We start from the raw sequence: 13,416 nt of genomic DNA, 5'->3' as shown, positions 1-13,416 counted from the left end.
CAAGATTATTGGCTCTGTCTACCCCGCAAGGGATATAGATGTGATTATATATGAATAAACTCAAAAACTACTCGACCTATTTTCATGTAATTTATCGAGATAATTGTGGACTCAAAATTATTCTTACTCTAAATTAATTTAACCAGTCAATTTTATAACATCATCTCGTTGGTCTCCGGCGTCAAGTTCTTCAGATATTTGAAGATTTTCCTGAAAAACGAATGACAAATTTAGTCAATACAAGTACTCATTAAAAAATATCTAATCTCGAAATTTCCAAATTGATAGTCGGTCATTTTTTTTTTTGTTTGTAATATATAAGAAACTTCCACAGTAACAAGAAATGGTACATAGTTACAAAAGAAATAAACCACTTGCAATGGCGGACTTGTCCCATGAAGGGATCACATCCAGTCAACCGGCATTTTTTTCATTACATCATTTATCGATTGAGGTGATTGGAGGTGGTTAGAGAACTGACTTCATTTATGAAGGCGGTTTGATAACCACCTTCATTTCCTGAGGGCGGTTTGAGAACCACCCTCATTTTCTGTAGACGGTTTACGAATCACCTCTATTCCTTGAAGGCGGTTTGAGCACTTACTACACTTCCTAAAGTCTTTCCCAAAAACAACCCCAACATATCACAGATGGTAAGCAAACAAAGCAAGCCCCCCACCACAGCGCGTCGGGCACGTGCCCCCAGCCGGCGCGCGCGGCGCCCAGCAGCGCGCGCAGGTCGCGGCGCGCGGCCGGCGCGGCCAGCACGCGGCGCGCGCCCGCCTCGCGCGCGCACGGCCAGCCCGCCTCCGCCGGCGACAGCGTCAGCGACACCTCCCACACGCGCCGCAGGGGGATGTTGGCCACCTGCATTCAGATGTGTCTATATACATATATGTATATACTAGCTGTCCCGGCAAACTTTGTAATGAACGGCACTCAAGTGTGGTTCCCGGCTCCAATACAAAAAAGAATAAGATCACTCCGTGTCTTTCCCATGGATGTCGTAAAAGGCGACGGCGATGGGCTAGCAACCTGTCAAACATTAAGCCTAACATCTAAACGTGGCCTATCAGTCTTTTCAAGACTGTTCGCGTTGCTATAATAGTAAATAATTAGGTTTAGGTTCCCCTGTAAAGGTTGCAGGGGTCAGATGGGGTCGCTTCGTGTAAAATCCTGACTCGCCCAATCCAGGATCCATGGTCAAAGGACACCCCGGCCTCGTCTCCACAGTGATAAGGATGCAGCCGGGACTAATGCTCGGAGGAAGAATAAATAATAAATATACATATATACAGGGTGACTTTTTATTCAACTGCATAAATTTAACAGTTAAGTGTACTCATCTAAAGGATATTTAAAAACGTTAAAAGAAAAATATCGGTTCATATTTCAGAAAGTACGAAAAAAAATAAAAGTATCAAAATCCACGATCCTAAATACGTCATATCACCCCGCCCGGCGGAAAAGCGACGCGTAAGATACAGAGGTCAACGACACAATTCATTCAGCTGAGCGATGTCGACAACTCTGTACTTTACTTGATCTTGATACTAGAAAAATAATTTATTTTTCAGACATTTATTTACATGTTTAGTTTTAATTTCTATTTGTAGTATTGGTTTTTAAGAAAGCGTGTGACGTAGTTTTTGAGGGTTTTTTAAATGTGAAAATAATGACGTTTAATTTAAATAAAAATAGGCTCAAACAGTTCAGAAGCATGGGTATAGTCTATGTTTAAAAGGATGCAGTTGTTTTAAATGTCACCCTGTATATACGGGACAAATTACACTGATTAAAGTTAGCCTCGAAGTAAGTTCGAGATTTGTGTTACGAGATACTAACTCAACGATACTATATTTCATAATAAATACTTACATAGATAAACATCCAAGACCCACGCCAATCAGAGAAAGTTCTTTCCTCATCACGCCGGGATTCGAACCCGGGACCTCACCGCTGCGCCAAAGAAAACCAGCACTGACCTTGAACACGAGCCTCCCGTCGCTGTCGAGCGAGTACGCGAGGTGCGCGCGCGCCGCGTGCATGGCGCGCCCCCAGCGCAGCGCGCGCCGCGCCGCGTGCGCCGCGCGCCGCAGCACGCCGGGCACGCCGCCTGCGCGCGCGCAGCCCGCGCCCGCCGCGCGCGCCGCCGCCGCCGCGAACCACACGCACCAGTACGCGACCGAGTTGTGCTTGTCTGAGAGCCGCCGGGAACAGAATGTATTCATTGCACGTTGCAAAATTATAACCAGAGATCGGAATAGGTAGATTGAATTGGGGTCAATGAACTGAAACGTACATATTAATATGGACATGCCTCCGGGATTGCGGGATTTGTAAATTATTGAGTTTTTTTCCGGAATTGTTACAAGTGGGATGAAGAATATATTAGTGGTAGCTGTTTTCCCCCGACTTCGTACACGTAAATTGAAGTCCTATGTTACCCGCTGACAATGTAGTTTACTGTAAGTGTAAGTACTGAAATGGAATCCCGGAAGAGGCTTTCTATTCATTCATGTTATGCTTTCTATGGTAATTCATGATGCAAGTACATAAAATCAATCTACCTATTCCGATCTCTGATTATAACACAATAACCTAAAGCTTTTAACCACTTTGCCTCTCGTGTCGTAAACTAAGAGATAGACTTTGACCTGAGAAGTTGGACCTCGCATTTGAAATGGTATTTCACATCAGAAGTGAAACTCACAGCAAAAATTGGGCCTCACATCAGAAATGAGATCTCACATCAGAAGTGGGATCTCATATCAGAAATGGGGTCTCACATCCGAAATGAGATCTCACATCCGAAATGAGATCTCACATCAGAAGTGGGATCTCACATCAGAAATGGGGTCTCACATCAGCAATTGGGTCTCACATCAGAAATGAGATCTCACATCAGAAGTAAGATCTCACATCAGAAGTGGGATCTCACATCAGAAGTGGGATCTCACATCAGAAGTGGGATCTCACATCAGAAGTGGGATCTCACATCAGAAGTGGGATCTCACATCAGAAGTGGGATCTCACATCAGAAGTGGGATCTCACATCAGAAGTGGGATCTCACATCAGAAGTGGGATCTCACATCAGAAGTGGGATCTAACATCAGAAGTGGGATCTCACATCAGAAGTGGGATCTCACATCAGCCATGGTATCTCACATCAGAAGTGGTATCAACTCACCGTTGCCATGCAGCGACTCGTGCACCGTGATGCCCAGCACGGGCGTGTCCCCGCGCACCCTGGTGCGGGTCGCGTTGTGGTGGCGGTGCGCGAGCCGCACGCACATCCGTATCCGGCCGTGCAGCAGCCGGAAGGACCAAGTGTCGGTGCCGGACGGCGCCCATTCGCATTCGTGACTCCTGTCAAATTGATAAATACATATAACTAGCTGTGCCCGCGACTTCGCCCGCGTGGTATAGTTATTTTGGACATATTGAAGCCCTCAACGATGAACAATTTTCCCCGTTTTTTTTATATTTTCCATTATTTCTTCGCTCATAAAAGTTACAGCGTGATGTTATATAGCCTAAAGCCTTCCTCGATAAATGGTCTATTTTACGCAAAAAGATTTTTTCAATTCGAACTAGTAGTTCCTGAGATTAGCGCGTCCAAACAAACAAACAAACTCTTAACTTTATAATATTAGTATAGATAAGAGTAAAACATACAAAACAGCACACATAAAATCAAGAACAAAAGTATCAAAAAACTCACCCCATGAACGGCAGCATATCAATCTTCGCCACTACATTGTCACTCGAGTCGCACTCCTTCAAATCCGGCGCACAGTCCTCGCAGCGGCTGTCCGAAGAGTTCGTGTCCACGTCCGTCACCGTGCTGGGCCGAGCACACTGGTTCTTGCTGCTAGTGAACGAGCTGACCAACTCCACGCTCCGATCACACTCGGAGCCCGAGTCTGGTACCACAGAACTGTCCGTCCTGCTCAGAGCATCCAAAATCTGCTTGCTCAAAACTTTCTGATCCACTTCCGGTTTAACATTGAATTCTGTCAATAACTGTTGCACCGTTATCGAGGCGCCCTCTTTTTTAGGACTGCTACGCTTTCTGGGCGACCGCTTTCTAGGGATTTCCTTACTCGGTGATAAGTCCACGTCCATATTACTGTCGCTGGTCAAATCTCGTTCTGGTACGAGAGACTTGTTGCCAGTTATGCGTTTTAGGGATAAGTTCGCCTTGGGACTGTGCGACCGCCTCTGCATTTTCGCAGTCGGCTTCGGGGTCACGCTATGCCTTTTGTCTTTCTCAGAACTAGCCGGACTGTGCAAACGTTTCTTCGCTTTCGTCACATCAGCCTCGTCGTTTAAGGTAATGTCCGAGTTTATGTTGCGTTCGGCCGAGTCTTCTTTCAGTTTGTAAATCACTTTCAATTTTTGCATTTTGTCAGACTGATTGGAATCCGATGGCGCTGAATCTATGTCTAGTTCGAAAGCGGAGCGCGCAAGAGCGTCATCAACTAACGTTAGCGACGAGCTGGCTTGGAGCAATTCTTTGTTCTTTTTCATAGCGATTGCCGTATTGACTTCAATATCTTTAACTTCGGTAACTCTAACGTTAACAGATTGGTCTATCGATGTAGGTTTGCTGAGATTTGACGCCAGACTTTGATGGTCGGACATTCCCGTGTCGCCTGATTGACAAACGTCGAAGACATTATTGTACCGAATGGAGACGTTTTCTACGTCATATTCGTGACGAGTTGAACACTGAGTGGAGTGACTCTTGTCGGAGCCGCCCAGAGTTTCCTGAGAACTGCCTGGAGGACAATACTTGTGTATTTCAGTGTACTCCATGGGCGTTAGTAAAACATTGTTCAGAGGATTCGCGTGGTCGAAAACTAATACTTTTCCTGGAATAGTTTGATCTGGGGGTTGTCTTTTGGGTCTGAAAGCTGTATCTTTCAAATTTCGCGACACTAACTCAGAATGGGGACCGTATTGTATGTCCCGCACACTTGTAGGACTAACTGACATTTTATTTACGTCTCTTTCCATCTCGTACACAGAGTTTGTATTAGAATACAATTCATTGTTCACATCTATTTGACTAGACGTGAATAGATTCGCCTGTATTTGCACGCTGCACGTCGAAGTAGACTTGCGTAAACTATTATCAAGGCCGGTTTCAAACGGTAGTTGGTCATTCATCGGCTTGACTAGATCGCTCATCAACGCCTTGATACCATCAGAAACATCTTTCAAATACGACGGTATAACATTAGCTTTGTAATTTGCTTCGTTCATGTATGATGTTTCTCCAAAAGCAGTCTTTTTAAGCGGCGATCTTAGTTCCGTTCTGACGCTAAGTTCATTCGACGACTCATCTTCGAATTGCAAAGTTTTAACAACGTCGTTGCTGACTCGTACTGTTTTTTTGGGTGGAGATATAATCACTGCTGGCGTCGGCTCCTCTAGATCGCTGTCTTCTATATCAATAGATCTTTGGAGAGCAGCTTGTGCCATAGAAATATTATTAAGAATGTCTTCACGGTTGAAAATTATAGACTGTCTGTTCGGCGCGATGCTCACTCTTCGCGCTGGTTCATTTGTTTCTTTATTTTCAATTGCAATGAGACCTTTAACTGTTATAGGTTCAGGATTATCAGAAACTGATTGTCGTCCATCTGTTAAGTCTGATAGCATTTCAAGTAATTCCTTAGTGTTATCCGCTTCGCTGAAACTTCTAGGATATCTCGATATATCCATTTTATTTTCTCTACTGGCTTCTCTCGCCAAATCTGTGCTGGGAACCTTTACGAAACTAACAGAGCTCTCGACGGCTTTCCTCGTATTTTCGACTTCAGTTAATGCCTTTTGGATACTATCATCCACTTCAGGTTCAGACTCTTTTAGAACATCATCCGGTTGTTCAGTTTCTTCTACAAGCTTAACACTAGGACTAGCATTCTTTTCTTTGATTTCATTTGAAAGTGTATCACTGTCTGTATCTCTTGTTATATAAAACATCTCACTAGCAACGCTTTCGGTGTCTGCTTTAACTGTTTCGTGAATGGAAGGTTTGTGCAAACTCAAATTTACGGTTATACCTTTATCGTCAAACCCGGATGTCATAGATGCATTCGACATATCCAACAGATCGCACAAAATAGACTTTTTGGAAACACTTTGCATTGACGCGTTCTTAGCTACACTTTCTTTTGAAACCGTTTTTGATATATCTTTAATAATTTCAGAATGTTCTGGTTTTACAAGAGATTTATTCGATTCTCTCTCATTAGGAATTGTTTTATCCTGAACAGGGCTTTGTCCTGCGTTATCACCTACTTTTGATTCTTTTCTTTCAATATTATTTGATTCCGAACTCATAACAATATCTTGTTTCATTTCAATATTTAATACCTCCACAGTTTCTTTCTGCTCATCAGCAGTTTCTACTTTCGAAATATCATTTGTTGCAACTTGATACACGACCACATCTTGAGATTTGAATTTGGAAAAGTCTGTAGTGACCAAGTCAGCAGTTTTAGTCACATCTTTTGTTTCAGAGTTTTGGATTACAGATTTATTAGCAGACACGTCGCATATGACATTTTCTTTATCTAACTGTTGTTGTGTTTTAATCATTTCACTTTGTACAGCAAGCAGTTCAGATGGAATAGGTTTAGTCATAGACAAATTTGCGGAATGATTATCAAATAATATTGTCTTTCGCATTTCTTTAGGTTGACCTACATCTGGCATAGACTTATTCACAATTACATCATCTATATCATATCCTATAGTTTGAGACTTTCGCAGACTAGTCTTTGCGAAAATTGATTTTTCATCCAGTTTTTTCACCTCTGTAGTAATAGTTACATCCTCAATTTTATCATCCTTATCATAGACTATAGTTTGAGACTTATGAAGGCTATATTTATTAAGTTTATCTATAACAACTGACTTCTCTATAATTTCGCTGTGTACTGTGAGCAACATTGACTGATTAGTATTCGCCGCAGGAGCACAACCCTCTTCTACAAATGATTTGATTTTTTCAGCCAATATTTCATTAGGTGGTTTTACTTCGGTTTTAATCGACATATCTGCTAGTTTGTCATCTTTATCGTGTATAAGAGTCTTTTCTCTCTCTATAAGCTCGCTATGAATTAATTTAGCTGGAATAGGTTTCGTCATAGACAAATCACCTAAACTGTTATCAAATAAAACAGTTCTACGTTTTTCAGACTTGCACTCTATCGGCTCTATATCGATCTTATTAACACCATCACTGCATTTTACGTCTTCATTTTGATTAAGAACTGATAACAATTTCGCTGGTATAGGTTTCGTCATCGAAAGATCACCAAGGTTATCATCAAACAATATAGTTCTACGTTTTTCTGTGGTGCATTCCATAGACTGTACGCTTGATTTGTTTGCATTGTCGTTTAAATTCGTTTTCTCTAATATTTCACTGTGAATTGACAACAATTTAGCAGGAATCGGTTTCGTCAGTGACAGATCAGCTAAATCGTCTCCAAATAATATGGTTCTACGTTTATTTTTATGTTCTAAACTGTCCACTGTCGACTTATTAAAATCATTAACGTTATTCTTATCTATAATTTCGCTTTGCACTGTTAGCAACGCAGGAATGGGTTTCGTCATAGAGAGATCTCCTAAATCATCTTCGTATAATATTGTTCGACGTTTTTCAGTCCCGACATCTTTAGGTTTCACATGAGACAAATTACAGGCAGCATTTAAATTAGATTTATCAATGATATCACTATGGACAGATAAAAGTTTGGCGGGAATAGGTTTAGTCATGGACAAATCACCTAAATCATCATCAAAAATCATTGTCCTTCTTTTCTCTGGTTCTACATTGACTTTGTTAGGAAGAACATCGGTTATTGACATGTCCGCGTTAGCATCAAATATCATAGTTTTTGCTTTATCATTCGAATTAATCACACGTACATTTTCTTTATCTATCAATTTGACGGGAAGAGCATTAGTCATCGATATGTCAGCCATGTCATCTTCGAAAATCATAGTTTTCTTATGTAATTCCTGATCAACTTTTCCTGGTAGAGCAGTGGTAATGGACATATCAGCGTTATCATCAAAAATCAAAGTCTTAACCTTGTCTTCCAAAAAATTATTCTCTTTATCCACCCAATTTAAACTAGATTTCTTATCAGGACTGATTACTTTAGAAACATTAACTTTAGGACTACGTATAGTTTCTGTTATAGACATGTCAGACTCGTCATTGTTTATAGCAGCGTGTGTCGAATTCAATTCAACCTCAATATACTCAGAGAAGTCTCTAGCGTTCCTGAACGGCGCCGGCCCAACAACATTACTGTGCCTTTTCAGATCATCTTGTATTTCGTCCAGATCATCCTTCACATCGATGGACTGGACAGCTGAAAAGTTAACATCAATACGCCCAGACATTTCTCCCAAAACAGGTATAGCTAGATCATCACCAAAAATTTTACTGTGATGATCTGTAAACGCGCTCAGTTCAAAATTATTCTGTGGTAGTTTATTATCATCCATAGACGCTAATTGCTCAGTGAAATTAACGTTTGTCGTATTAAGGTTTCTGCCAGCTATATTATCGAGGGACGTGACAAAATCAACAGCTTCCACTTCTTCGAATTGTTGATCAAAGATCCGTTTTCCTATGTGACCAATGGGCTGTCGAGTCGCGTTAGCGGCCGAGTCGTTACCCGAAGACTCTAAAGACTTATTGTGCTCCTCGTAAAAGTTCTTCCAAGTTGTTGTTGCTTCATTTGTTATGAATTCTCTGAAAAAAAAACAAGCCATAGAAATACATATTCATAAAATCACGCTTTTTTCCGGAGGGATAGGCAGAGACTACATCTTTCCACTTGCCAAGATCCTTGCATACTCCTTTTGCTTCATTGATGACGGATCATTGTAACATGATTTGAAACGTCCGAGATAAAAATTGTATCAAGTAGGTAGCTAGTACTCCCTTAAGCTAGACTAGCTCCAGCTAGACATAACCATAAATAGGACTACTACCTTCAGATAAAAATTAAAAGGACATCGATGTGGTAAAAGGCGTCGAAGGGAAACGGCTTAAACTTGGGATTCCTCGTTTAGGCGATAGGCTAGCAACCTGTCACTATTTGAATCTCAATTCTATCATCAAGCCAAAAAGCTGAGCGTGGTCAATCAGTCTTTTCAAGACAGTTGGCTCTGTCTACCCCGCAAGGGATAAAGACGTGACTATATGTATGTATGTATTATTTTAAAAATAGTTAAATGCTTTAAGACAGTGGGCTCTGTCTACCCCGCAAGGGATATAGACGTGACTATATGTATGTATTATTTGAAAAACAGTTAAATACTTTAAGACAGTCGGCTCCGTCTACCCCGCAATGGATATAGACGTGACTATATGTATGTATTATTTGAAAAACAGTTAAATGCTTTAAGACAGTCGGCTCCGTCTACCCCGCAAGGTATATAGCCGTGACTATATGTATGTATGTATTCTTTGAAAAATAGTTAAATACTTTAAGACAGTCAGCTCCATCTACCCCACAATGGATATAGACATGATCATATGTATGTACTCATATGTATGTATGTATGTATCGTAACACTCACGCAACCCCTGTCCTCCTGGAGAAGCTGACGCGCCTGCTCTTAGTGGTGTCGGTGGGGGTCGCCACGTTGAACTCGAGCTCCGAGAACGGCGTGCGTGGAGCGCGCTGACTCTTCAGTATTGACGAGCGACGCTTCCTCCTGTAAACGTTTAAACACTCAATATGATCGTATCATATGTTGATTATTCGATAATTTAATGATATATTCGTATTGATATAATCAGTTTTACATTCATTCATTAATGTAGACAATGTGCATTCGTCCATGATGTAGTTTTAAGCGATCCATATTTGTAAATTGACGTCGGATGAAAATGCTGCAGTGTAGTTTGTTCCGTCGCTTCTTCTACACATGCGCTTTGGAAGCGGTAGTAGTTATAATTAGATTTAAGTAATGTGACGTCAATAAGTGATACCTTGTATCCAATTTTGAAAATAAATCTATTCTATTCTATATTCTTATCTGTGACACTATAAGTCCCAGGTTTGAATACCAGCCAGAACTTGATGAGAATTGATTTTGCCTTTGATTGGCCTCGGCATCTTGGATGTCTATCTATCTATATTTGTTTTTTATATATTTTTATACATCAAGGAAAATATGAATAAAATTTAAAATAAAGAGAAATTTAGTATAAGGGCATTACTACCATACTTATTTCTAGAGAAATTTCTTCCAGCAGGTCCTCGACAAGAAAGTATTTGTTATAAAATATTGTATTGTAGAATTAATATCACATAACACAGCATTAATTTATCCCGAATATATTCATTTTTATTCCCGCGGGATTGATAGAGTTTCCATGCGGACAAAGTCACGGGCGGCCTCTAGTTATTTATGTATGTAGTAAGTGGGTTCAAGTCACACAACATTAACTATAATAATAAATAAATCGCAGTAAGGAACCTTAGACTCCTCAAATCCCTTAGTTTATACATTGACATTATTCATTCAATTCAACTTTGTAGTTGACATCAGCTGAATGTGGGCCTTTCTGTCTTTCAGACTGTTGGCTCTGTCTACCTAGCAATGGATATAGACGTGATATATATGTAAATTTATAGTGAGAATGGTCTTTAAATAAACAGCTGTAACATATAACAAAGCTCTTAAGGACTTTGTATCAATTAGGTAGCTAGTACTCCCTTAAGCTTGACTAGCTCCAGCTAGACATAACCCTAAAAAGGACTACTGCCTTCAGATGAAAATGATTGAATTGATTTCAATGATTCTCAGCCACCAGAGGTGTGATTATAATAACATACATGTATCAAGCACCTAGGACTGCATACCGCAATCATCATTAGTTTGCAGAATAATATGATTGAGCACTTCTATAGCCTTCTTCATGTATTACAGGGGTGTAATATTGAAAGCAAAGATTTAGTCCAAAATGTTTTGTGATGATATATTCGTGATCAATCTTTGTCAAGAAAATTCAGTCAACTTACGTCGCGCCGGCGTCCGAAGCTCGGCTCTGTTGCGTGTCGTCCATGATAAATAACAACACTATCACATTAAATTAACATATCGCAAATATAAAATTATAATTCAATGAAAAAGCAATAAACAAAAACAAATTGAGTGGAGATATAAACTTTAGAGCAATGTTTTGTTTTCAAATTCAAACTGCAACGGGCGGCAGACAAGCAAGCGTCTGTCATTATAGAAATGACAGTGACAGTTTATTTTTTAAGTTTCCATTAAAAAATATTTACAAAATTCGAGAAGATATTATTATAAAAGTCAGTGTATCAAAGTAGTGTTTTTGTCACATACATACATATAGTCACGTCTATATACCTTGCGGGGTAGGCAGAGTCGACAGTATCGAAAATACTGATAGGTCACGTTCAGCTTTTTGGCTAGATGGTAGAAATCAGAGTGTTTTTGTTCCCCTGCAAAATATTAGTAAGGATTAAAATATTGTTGAAATTCCATGGCTGTACCCGAGAGGCTATGCACTTCGATCTTTACCGAAGAGTCAAAGAATACATACATTCATAAAATCAAAGAAAGTCAAAGAATGGGAAACTTAAACCAAGTTATTGACTGACATAACAATAAATCAGCTAAGATAGGTTTTCCCGAAATTATCGCGGGAATGGAAATTATCAGAATTTACGCGCGCAGAGCCCCATACGTACTCTAATAATTTATTGTTTAGGTCTTATTCACGGTCTTATAGTAGGGTGTAGTGTGACCACATTCAGGTTGGTGGTAATAAAAAAATGTTTAAATTTTATTTGTTATTACATACATATAATCACATCTGTTTCAAAATCTGTTGTAAACAGAGCCAACAGTCGTGAAAACACTGAAATGCAACATTCAGCTATGGCTTAATGATGAAATTGAAATTAAATAGTGTCAGGTTGCTAGTCCATCGCCTACAAGATAAATCTCAAATTTATTAGCAATTCCCTGAGGCGCTTTTTACGACATCCATGTTGAAGATATGGAGTGGTTCTATTCTAAAGTGTAGAGAACCACATGGCACAGATTACGGCGAGGGCGACAGTCCCGTTAATATACTCACCTCTCTGTAGAGCCTAGGGTGAGTACTTGACCATGATCTTGAATGAATATGTTTGTTTTTCATACATAGCTCCCGTCTGACCTCCCTCCTCAGGCTTTACAGAGGACATGCTCCGTATTGTATCCATATAGAATTTCGGTTTGATGCACATTCAGTGCTTGAATATTTCTGATGAGCTTGCATGAAAAGATTTATGAATGTAAATGAAGGGAAATAAATATGCAGGAATCGCGGCAAGTGGAAAGTTATGATTGTATGTATGTTTCGCCACACCGTAAAATAAATCTTAACAATATTTCTCAGAAAATTGACGTTTGCAAGCAATTTTTCACATTATTTTACATTTCAAAAGCTATATCTAATTATAATAGTATTTGCTACAAGCTAATGCTACAAGCTTCAAACTACTTAAGCACTGAACTCCTTTGAGGCTAGCGTCTCTTTCAAGAGACATAACGGAACGCTCTTCAAAATGCTCTCCAGGGTGCTGACACTTTGCTCAAACAAATCGACCACTGGTAAAAGAAGATGCACTAGCTAAATAATGCGAAATAGTATTGTGACTAAACACTTACAGAATATAAACGACTCCGAGGGCGGTGACAGCTAGAATTGTTGTATACACCGAGCAAATGGCACACCAAATGAGAATGATCGCCGAATCTTCCACGCTTACGGCTCCAGACATTAGTACGCCGATATTATGTAAACAAAAATTCTACATGCTTTTTTTTTTACATATTTTTTAAAGGTTTTTTTTATAAATACTATAGTTAGTTAATAACACTAAAATTTTGTTGATTTGAAAGTCATTGTAACACGAAACCTTGTGTTTTCTTTTATATATACTGTCAAGTCAAAAAGATTTGGTGTCATATGCAACGAAAAAAAATTATTAAGAAGTTTTATATGCTTCTAAAACAACGGTACTTCACAACCACAGATTTAAAAACACAACCAATATTATAAATGCAAACGTAAGTTTGTGTTTGTTTGTTGGTTTAGTAATCTATAATATATAATAAAATGTAGTAATATATAAAGGGTAGACAGGGCCAACAGTCTTCATAATACTAAAAGACCACGTTCAGCTGAATGACTTTTAGAATTGAGATTCATGTAGTAACAGGTTGCTAGCCAATCGCCTACAAGATGAATCGTAAGTTTATTAGCATATCCTTTACTCGCCTTTTACGACTTCTATAGGTAAGATGTACAGTGGTCGTATTCTAAAGTACCGGCCGGGAACGAC

At 39.7% G+C, this 13,416-nt stretch overlaps 1 protein-coding gene across 1 annotated transcript; it reads right to left on the bottom strand.

Annotated features, from left to right (window-relative positions):
- Positions 1-112: 112 nt before the first annotated feature.
- LOC106135353 (uncharacterized) lies at positions 113-11,236 on the bottom strand. The gene is made up of 7 exons (XM_060953124.1): positions 11,077-11,236; positions 9,626-9,763; positions 3,726-8,792; positions 3,192-3,370; positions 1,986-2,200; positions 680-867; positions 113-210 (listed from the first exon to the last, which is right to left on the bottom strand). Exons 1-7 carry the CDS (start codon positions 11,118-11,120, stop codon positions 153-155), a joined length of 5,889 nt encoding a protein of 1,962 aa, XP_060809107.1. The 5' UTR covers positions 11,121-11,236; the 3' UTR covers positions 113-152.
- Positions 11,237-13,416: the final 2,180 nt, after the last annotated feature.

The sequence above is a fragment of the Amyelois transitella genome, chromosome 31 (genome assembly GCF_032362555.1).
Source record: "Amyelois transitella isolate CPQ chromosome 31, ilAmyTran1.1, whole genome shotgun sequence".
In the NCBI taxonomy this organism is placed as follows: domain Eukaryota; kingdom Metazoa; phylum Arthropoda; class Insecta; order Lepidoptera; family Pyralidae; genus Amyelois; species Amyelois transitella.
The sequence above is the reverse complement of the archived record's forward strand: the minus strand, read 5'-3'. Positions and strand labels throughout refer to the sequence as shown.